Here is a 10,995-nt window from a genome sequence, read left to right as displayed (position 1 = left end):
ACCCCTTCTTAGAATTTTTGGAAAATGCAGTATTATTATACGGTAATTGTATTTATTATTAATAGCCATATGTTCATGCTATCGTAATTACTTAAACTAATCAACACATTACCACCTTAAGCCAACATTATCTATTTATTACACACTATGTACAACTGTGTAAAGGCAAATTATTTCACAATTAGCAACAACAATTTCATTTATTTATTGTGTGGAAATAATTAATCGAACGTTGATCACTTTGATCTTCATACATTCTACGATAATACATACCAATTATAGCGCATCTTACCTGACACTTGGAAATATTTATAGTAGTTAAATTTAGACACATTCACTAAATTAAAAGCTACACCAAAGCAGAATATAAAATCATTAAGTTTACTAAGGCCTTAATTTGCAGTAATAAAAAAAGTTGACAAAACGATCACATATTACTTATATAATTATGATTTATAAGGGTTTACAGTTTTATCGACTTCACTAATCTACCCTGCAATAATATTTTGGATACGAATTAATCGCTATTAATTGACAATACATGTAGAAAAACACATAATTATCTAATTTGTACATTCTGTTTTGTTCTTTTATTAGGTATTTGATAATCTATTAAATATTGCAGATTTATCAGTTTTAATTTAAAACCTAAACTCCACTTAAAAAACTTTTAAAAGTTGCATTGATTCCATTTTTTGGGAACAATTAATTGTGTTATTTCAAAGCACACAATTAAACGCCATCAAATTTAAATTGTCAGCTTTGAGAGTTACATACTTTAAGAAGTCTGTATTGAATTAAATTGATTTAATATACAAAAACAAAAATCTACTCTACAACTTGTAATTACGTATTTTACATACACAAATGACAAGAAAGTTTATCGATCTGAAAAACAACAAATGTATTAACTAAACACTGAATTGTTTTATTTTCGACAATTAACAGATTTATGGGCTTTTCTAAAACTGTTCATTTCATCTTATGTAGCATATGATGTTTTTCCAGTTTTATTTATACAAAAGAAACTCCGATTGATCGATAATACGACAGGAATTAAAAACAATGCATGAAACGCAGTTTGAGCCGCAATTATCACAATTATTTTAACGAAAACTTTACTTAGAAACACAGTTTTGTGTAAAAGAATCAACACACCTATACCGGTTGAGAATGCGCCTTGAAATATCGGAAATCCCACATTATATAAACTGTGTTTCAATTTACCTTTTATGGTTTTATCTGACGAAGTGAAAAAAGAATAACATATGTGAGTAGGGTAATTAACACAAAACCCAATAGAAATTACTAAGAAGAACATGGAAGCGATGTCCAAGTCGACACCCCATAAAGACATATAACCCAGGGTTTGGATCGTTATAGATAAAATACACAGAGCAACGACAACCGAATACAAAATATTTGGATTAAAGAAAAGAAAAATCACAAGATTTATTAACGTCGTCATCCAAAAAAATTGAAAGACCACTTCTCTAATAACGATACTTTGCTCGACTATAGGCGATATCAGGGTATGTATAAAAACGGAAAAAGGAAATTCTTCTGCCATCGTTTGTATATCTTTTATTAATTTCGACTCCGTGATTCTATCCGAAACATTTCTTGCTAAAAGAAAGAAACGACTACAAATAATATCGGTATAATTATGATTAAATACGATATCATTCTCGTAATGTTTGGCTCCTGGAAATTTCAAAAAAACATTTCGTAAAGCATCGATAAAATCTTGTTTAGTGGATAAATCGTATCCCATAAAAGAATATTTCGCTGCTGAATGCTGTTGAAAATCTTTGAAATACTTCAACCAAGAAATATCCATATCTGCCACGTTTGGATGAGACTGGAACTTCTCCATCATGTCGTCTAATGATTTCTGAACGAATTCGTGTGAATAATCCAAAGTTTCCTTAATCACTATGTGAATAGTAAATGGATATTCAGTAAAATATTTATAATATACTCGAAATGCTCGGGTGATTTCGGAATTTTCGGGATAAACACCAAAAACATCAAAACCTTCGTTCAAAGAAATAATTCCCCATATACTAAATGATAAACTAACGACATACAAAAGTATTATAATAATCTGATTTGAGGAATAAAACAGAAACGATGCGACATTTTCCTTGAAGAATTTCATAAAAATGTCTTCCTGCTTCTCTTCTTTACAACTGTTATTAATGCCGACTTCTGGAAAATATTGAAAACAAACTTGTTGAATTTTTACCCATAAACAAGTAAAACAAATTTGATTAAATTGAAATAAATTATAAAGTTCTAACAAAAATGGAAAATTCCAAACTTTTTAAATTACTATCAGAATCATTATAATAATATTAATTTTTACTTTCTTTAAGAAGAATTCTACCATACATAATTTAACCAGCAAGGAACACTTGTGGACCTATACAGGTATCCATAGATATTCCCTAGTTCGGAGTATAAAACCGTACAGTACATGGTGCTTTTCTTCTTAAAAACAGAGTCATACAAGTCATCTATCTAACTGCGTTTTGAAAAAAATATTTGAACTGTAATGACGTGCTTTTCGATCCAAGCCGAAAGTTTGTATATAGTTAATCGGGGTTTTCTGTCCCTACGTATTCCATATCTTATCATATATGATGTTTACCTATCTATCACCGTCACCGAGATTGAGGAAAAACAGACACTGAACAGACAGGCAGAGGCCAGTGAAAACATATAGGTGTGCAATTTGGAAATTGCAGCTCAATTTAAAAAATAGCAAACTCTTTCAAAATGTATTGTAATATTCTACAATTTATTTAATATGCTCAACACCTAAAAACATTAAAAGGTACGACACTTGTTGAATAATTACATTCTTTTGATATAATACTGTATCTTATTGTATTTTGTAATTAAATGCAGCCGACAGAAAAGTGTATAGACTTGAAACGCGTATCGGCAATAAAAGATGTATAGAATGCCTTGTGTCATATGCAAATTACACTTTATTGTGTCGAAAAAACAAACTAGAACGAAGACACGATTTCAAAAGTAAAGATGGAAATGACAGGTTATTACGGAGTGAGAATATATATCTTAAGATATTTGTACACCTATGTATGTCGTTATCGAATTTTCAGTATAAGTAAATGAAAAGGTCATTGAGGAAAAGTGAAAACAATGAAATACTAATGGTAACTGCACACAAAATGTGGTTAGAATTCTTCCATAGCATAAGACTGCAATAAAACAGTAAGTCAAAAAACATATACAGACTTTTAATTCTGAGAAAAAAAATGGGTTTAATACATTTTATGCAAAGATCAAGTTTTATACTCAACAATTAATTAAAGGAATGAAAAAAATAATAATTTTGATACAGGCGACTTTTGTAGGTAGATTTTTGTGTCTAAGAACCACGAGTTTTGTTACATTACTTTAGATTGCTTTTGTGTTTTACAAATAATAAGAGTAAAATTTCATTTGTTTACTTAAAATCATTCACCGCTGCTATAAGAAGAATTTTCCATTTGAACATATTATTATATGCCATACATTCGAATATTTAGCATATAAGTACATTGTAATAATTGTTTGTTAGGAATAAATAAGAATCGTTTTTATGCTGTTTAAACAACATTTCTTTTCATTTCATACTTCTTAAACGCATACTGTTATATGTTTATATTTTTCTTGATTAAATAATGTATGTCTGATCATAACCTAATGGTAATAATTTTATGATTTTCATATTTTCATTTACTATAATTATTATTCAAAACATTACTTGTGTGGTGTGGGATAAACATCCCTTATAATAAAATTCTGCTTCATTTTCTTTCAGATTTTTTACGTTATTATTTAAAATCGACAACATAACTATCATAAAAGAAATTAATTGTAAAAGTTATATTTAATAAGTTTTACTTTACCTGAAACAGATTTATAATAAATGGGATTAAGACCGTTCTCCTCCCTGTATCCACTCAAAGCCAGACAACCTCCGAAAAACGTCAGCTGAAAGAAATACGTAAAACAGATGCACGTAGCGGCATAATAGCCGAATATTCTAATTACTGGAAATGGACAGTTCATTGCAATACAATAAGAACAAAAGTTGGTTAACGAAGTTATAGTTATGGATACTGCTGCATTAATACGTATCCTCCATTCGCTTTTCAACAGAATCACGAGTATTAGTTGTTCTCCAACACGCGATCACTACGAAAGAATCGTCCACTTCTGTTACTGAAAAACAATTTCAAAATATTAGTCACAAAATACATGTACACATTATATAACTTAATATATAACCTACCCAGGATTGCAAATGGGAGAGCAACGTTATAATATGTGCTTTCTACACCACACGCAAATAGTAATCCAAAAGAGGCAGCTACAGCCATTCCGGCTGACATGACACTGGCTACACCCATCCACGGTTTGCTTCTAATCCAACTATTAGTCATGTTACTCAGCATGCTGAAGAGACATACCACGATTATAGTCACGCTTATAAATGGTATTATCTCCTGCAAATCTGACATAACATTAACGTCAGTCGAAGCGAATGGCTCGAGGAAAGTGTCAATATACTTGAAATTGCATTCTTTTATTCTTCTGTGAAGAGCTTTACTCCAAGCTTTAGTCCACTCTGTTTTACTTGTGTTACTGTAGTCCAATGGATAAAATAAACGCATGGCGTATACTTCTTGTATATAATCGTTTTTGTCAACGATCACACCTCCTAAATTGAATAACATTATCTTATATGAAAACGTTAGAGGATCGATATCTATGGGATACTTGAATTTCAGTCTCTTAGAAAGTACATCATCCGCACGATTTAACAAAGTGGAAATAGGATTTTCGAAACATTTTTCATAGATTCGTCCACAAACATCTTTGTAACCAATTTGTCTTTCATCAACATACACTGTGACGTTATTTGCTATTTCGGTTAACATTTGAACTTCGAGTAAAATATTTTTATGTAACATGTTTTTGTGTTTTTTGTGTTTTATGTAGATCATAGGTGTGACTGGACGATGACTTATCCTTTGTAAATCGTAAAATTCCGAAGTGTTCATTGGAAATGTTTTGTCTATGAATTGTCGAATGTCAAAAATATTTCCTCTGTCAGCACATAACAAATAATTGATATCATGAATGATTTTCATATTGAAAAATCCAATACACAGTAAAGCACAGACAATGGAAGGCACAATGATGTAATAATACGGATGTCGTGCAATGTTTCTTCCGAGATTTCCTAAACACTTGCATAGACTTTCACTGACACACGTAAACTTCGTGTTTTTCAGCATTTTGTAACGTTATGCTAAAACCTGAAACAATTTTTGAAAAATTAATTAAGTTACAAGTTAATTAAAAACTATAAATTAGAATAAATTTAAAAATACTTTCAATCTGTAATTATACAAATTTGATTTCAATTGTCTCGAAAAAAGTTCAATTATCAAGTATTGCTTTAATCAAACATGTTTCAAAAAATTTGTTTTGGAAATATTCATTTGATTTTAATTTCAAAAATTTCTTGACACACTTTGATAAACATTAGGATTCGAATGTTTTTTCAGTCTTATTTGAGTTTGTATGGAAGCAATTAATTTTCATTATTTCCATATTTATCCCAATGTTGATGCAGAGAAAAATCAACAAGTATCTTGAAATTTGTCCATTTATTGCAATGTTGCATTTTTTTTCGCATATTTCTCAACACCAAATAGTTCATGTATATCATTTAGCGTGAATCTTTAGAAGTATTTTGCTGTTAAATTTAAGAAGCTTTTGCTAGTAATATAAACGTATTAAATTTTTTTGGTCTGCACTCAAAAACTGATTTTTTTTCTAATGTATATCTTTTTCTACGTATCTGCATTATGTAAACTTATTTTGTATGGTGTCACAGACAGGTAGGTCTCTTATTTACTTTTATATCCAAATTGAATACAAACATAAATATAATTACAGTAGAACCTCGAAAACTCGGCCTAATGTGGACCGAAGAGTGGCCGAGTTTGTGAAAATGCCGGTTTATCGGGAATGGGATTAAAAAAATAAGTACGAGTGTTTCCTCAGAAAATACTGTACTGTACTTGTATGTATTGTTTACTTGAGTATATAACAGAGAATAAACTGCCCAAATACCCTTAAACAAAGGGAAAGTACGTACTTTATGAAGGCATAGAGCCTTTACTACATGAAAATGAAAATTAATGAATACACTGTGTACAGTAATTTATCTGACAAGACAGACCTCAGAAAAATACTTTATGAGAGCTTTTATACTTTTATAAAGCTGTCTATAATAAAAATTAATTAACTAATGATTTTTTTGCCCTGCCAGGGTGTGGCCGAGTTATCCGCAGTGCCGGGTTATCGAGAGCCGAGTTTTCGAGGTTCTACTGTACTATTGTTTTTCATTTCTCGAATACTAGTAATACTGGTAGGTTTAGCATTTGGCAGACATCTCTCCCGACAGAATGGATTGAGCTTCTGCTAATTGCATAACGTACTGTGGATTAAAAATTGCTGTTCCTAAGCTTGAACATTATAACTTTTTTTTCCTGCTCTTTTAGAGTGACAGAGAAAAGCATCCGATGCAAAAGTCGATATTTCACACTGACCAGACCATATCATTTTGTAACCTAATACATTACACTGAAAAGTGATCTTTAAGCGCATTTCTACAAAGAAATACAGTACTTATCTGTTATGAAATGCACTTCTTAGAAATTAATCCTTTCGAAAAACGATGTAGGAAATATAATTTGTTTTTATGTGAAATGACATTTCTGCATTCATTGTCAAATGCAGGCAATAATGTTCAACAATCGCGTGATAAGATCTGCCCTACTTTTCTGTGTCTCAGTCACGTAGTGTTGCACTTGATCCCGACATATTGATAAAATGGCTCATTCAAATTGGGCGGTAATCTTTCTACGGTAAGTAACAATGTGTTGACACAATACAAATTTAATATCGAATAACATGTAATATAAAAAAGGGTATATTTTTATGAAACACCATTTTATATAAATTACGAACGAAAAGCATTGTAAGAAACTTTCTAAAATTGCAGATTGTAATATTAGTACATTAGAAACAACAAACATATTTTAATTATTGAAATACTTTACAAGAAAACATTTCTAACAAACTATTATAAAATGTAAAAAGGCAAATACCCATTTTCGGGACCCTGCAGTGGCAAAGCGGTTCTGTTTCCTGAACCTGGGAGTCCAGATATTGGTTCGCGCGTGGCCAGGACGGGCTGGCCACGTAAATTTTCCGGGTTTTCTCTACGTCTGTAATACCCCGTTCGCACCGAGCATTTCGATCTAGATTGTGACCAAGGTCGGCGATTATGCTGTGGTGTGATGTCTCTCGACCGTTTCAATCTCGACTGAAACGAGGTTCAATCGCGATCTACTGAAGAGAGTTCTTGAAACTAGATCCAGTCATAAGAGATATCCCACAATACCAGGCGCGCGAGAAAATAGAAGATGGCTGCGGAACGTGTTCCGCAGCCATCTTCTAACGTGTCGGGCTATCGGCAAAGAAATAAAAAAGACATCTGGAGAGACGATAAAATCCGTCTATTAGATATAAGGCGAAAAAGTATTTATTTGTAACAAAAATTTCCACTTTGTTGGAGTTAAGTGACTAACCGCGTAGTTGTCAGTTCTATCATCGCTTGCAATAACCGGATTATTCTCAAGCGGGTTACCTGTGCGAACAACTCGACGTTCGACTGGCGACAGTTACAATCGAGATTGAAATGAGTCGTGGATTGCGTGCGAACGTAGTATTACGCCTGAATATGGGCCAGTACCCTTAAAAAGATTTCGCGGAAGGCATTTCCCCTAGGCAAATTGCCCAAGTGTTGCCATAACTTAATTAATAAAACAAAGAAATACTCATTTTCGCAGGAAGTTTGTGTTGTGAGGAAATGTGCACGCACCTTGCATATTATAAAGAAATTCCGTTACTACAGAGTTAATAATAAAAATTATAAAATACAGAAAAGTTAATTGTGCGTAAAATAAGCACAAATAGAGAAATTAATAATTAATTTTCACAAAAGATTGCGTTCTAGCAGAAATCGGAAATAGCAGAGAATGTAATTGCGTTAGCTCGAAATTCTAATGTTTATGACAATAATGTCAGTAAATGCAAATTTTGCCTTCGAAACTTGATTTAGTGCTATCTACTATGGAAAAGGAGATTTTCGAAAGACTACAATCGTCTTTATGAAAATATGGCTGCAGAAAATGAAATGAGTCTGAATGCATGCCCGATATTTTCGTTAATAATTATAATTTGAAAAGAAGTCCTTTCTGGTGATTCATGATTATTTTATAATGAAACGCGAACGAGAAAAATCAATAAAAAACGAATATAGAGTAATAAGTAACTATATAAGCATATTTGTATCGCTGTTACAATTTATTTTACGCAAATCACTCTCTTTTCTCTTACTCTATTAACGCTAAGTTCTGCAGAATGCATTTTTCGGCACAATTTTCAATATCTTCAGCCAAGTTACATATTAGATTTCGAACTTTACAATATCAAATTATTCATTTTACAATTTAAAATACTGATTTGTAAAATGTAAGATTTTAAACTATAAATGAATTTCAGCTGCCATATAAATTATTATTTATGTTACAATAATAATAAAATTATTCTAAAATTCATTGAACTGAACATGGTAAGATTATCAGGTGCTCATTTTTATTTTATGATCTTCAACATTACAATAATATAAAATTCAACAAACTTACCAGACACTGTAATCGTACTTTAAAACATTACATAATGTTAATACAGTATTCATTTCTTGTAACCGCTGTTAAGTTTTTTATTTTTAATTATTAGCATAAATAAAATATTTTTCCACATCCTTTCTTTTTTTAAATTCGGCAATATTTCATATTCCTGTCAGTTTATTTTAGATGATTATGATATAAACAGGCATTAGCTGGCATAATAATTGTACACAATTGTTACAATATTATTACTAGAAAACGTAACTTTAATAAAAGATAACTTTTAGAACATTTTAGTATTAAAATAAGAGGATAAATGATAATTATATAAATAGAAAAAAAACAGGTAACAATGATTAAAATAGTTATGTAGTAGTTATATACTAGCAAAGAGTTGCTCTTTCCCGGCAACATTTAAAATTCTGGTAACTCCATCAATTATCATATTTTATTACATTTTTGTGTATTTTTAACTATTACAAAATGGCAAACAACTTAATTTTGAGGATAGGAATGGGTTTGATATTAAAAAAAATTGTAAATGTAAATAATGAGTAAAATCGTCACTAATTCAAACCCTATTGGAGATACACACGGTCCACATTATTTCCCCACTCGTTTCACCTTTAACCGTAAAATTTGAAACGTATCAATCCCGCTAATAAAGAAACCTCCTCATAAAATTTCCGAAATTTTCGACAAAAAGAACAGGAGTTATTAAGCTTCCAACAGGGTGAGCAAAATCGAGTCACACGCCTCTCGCACGCACACACATACACTAACATCCATACGTACAGAAATTACCCTCGCGATCTTTTGCATTTTTTGACATTTCAACGTGTTCAATGTCTAAAAATGTAAAAATCTAGGAGGGGTCATTTTGTGCCTGATTGTCAACTTTCCTTCTGTTAGATATAACCGCCAGAAAAGTAAAAAAATAGTGAATTTATTTAATGAATAAAAAAAATAATTGATAGTAGCTAGATGAATCTAAAAGTAGTTTAATTTATATTAGTATATATAGGTAACAGTAGAAATATTTTTGATAGAATTTAATAATATCCTATAAATTGTATACAATTATTATGCTAACTGATGTCTTGTATGCTTTTACTTGTATAATTTCTTATTACTTAATAAACATATATGAATTACTTATTACTCAATAATCATATATGAATTACTTATTACTTCTAATGAATTAATAGGCGAGAAGCTTATGATTTAACCAAAATTAATTCTTACCTTTGTCTTTATTCGACTAATTTATCGGTTAATTTACTTTAGTGTCGTGTTTTTCTTCGTTAAACAGTGACGTCTTTCTGCGGCGTTTCCACTGGTAATAATCAAGAAATCAAATGTAAGTTTCTTTAAATCAGATTTTAAGAAGAAAAAATTCGAAATTTCCTTGTAGAAATTAAATTCTGCTTATAAAACATTTTTGCAATAGGCAATTTTGTTTAATCTTCTTACGAAAGAGATAAATTCATCATTCGAAAAACTGGTAATAAATTAGTTTATCACGTAAAAAGAAAATACTGTATGGGGAAATAAATGGTATTTTTCAAGGAAATTTTTATAAAGTTAAGTAAAAATATAATTACAAATATTGTGCTTAAACGCGAATAAATTTTATCATACAAAGTGGATTAATACTTTTTGTATTTATTTTTGTATAACCTCATATAAACCGGGGGTGATTGAAATAAGAAGAATTTACACTTCTCGCGTGTTCTATTTTTGTTTGATCGTCTTTTATATACTTAAAAAGTTTTTAAAAACATAAGACTGTAAATTTTTATAACACTATTTGGATGTTAAAATAGAACCGCACTGTAAAGGGGACGGATATTACGCTATCGAGAGTTGCAGTGACTCCGCGCTCGATGAAAAAGTTACTGAATGACTGTATATATAGAAATCACGCCGATTTCCCGCTCCCAAATACCTATAGAAAATCAGAATATCTGTTCGAAAAATACTTTCTTATGTATTACGCTCAATTTCGAATTTTTCTGTAAATGGTTTGCCAAAATATGAGGATTCGAAAAGAGCAAAAACTGCCAAAAAAGCTGTATTTTCTTGTTCTTCATCTGGCATTGCAGACTCTCTAGGAGCGTTTGTAATGCCAGATGAGAACCCATATTAGCACATTTTTTATAAAACCCATCCCTACTCTCAGATTAAGCCCTTTGCCATTTTATAA

At 30.8% G+C, this 10,995-nt stretch overlaps 1 protein-coding gene across 1 annotated transcript; it reads right to left on the bottom strand.

Annotated features, from left to right (window-relative positions):
- Positions 1 to 1,678: 1,678 nt before the first annotated feature.
- On the bottom strand, positions 1,679 to 5,318 carry LOC111624952 (patched domain-containing protein 3-like; the record flags this gene model as incomplete). The annotated part of the gene is made up of 3 exons (XM_023367947.1): positions 4,310 to 5,318; positions 4,152 to 4,239; positions 1,679 to 2,078 (listed from the first exon to the last, which is right to left on the bottom strand). Coding segments are annotated over exons 1-3 (1,497 nt in total), but the record flags the coding sequence as incomplete, so codon positions are not given.
- Positions 5,319 to 10,995: the final 5,677 nt, after the last annotated feature.

This window comes from Centruroides sculpturatus, unplaced genomic scaffold (assembly GCF_000671375.1).
Source record: "Centruroides sculpturatus isolate CEXI.00-Female unplaced genomic scaffold, Cexi_2.0 scaffold390, whole genome shotgun sequence".
Taxonomy (NCBI): Eukaryota; Metazoa; Arthropoda; class Arachnida; order Scorpiones; family Buthidae; genus Centruroides; species Centruroides sculpturatus.
This window is presented reverse-complemented; position numbering and strand designations above follow the sequence as displayed.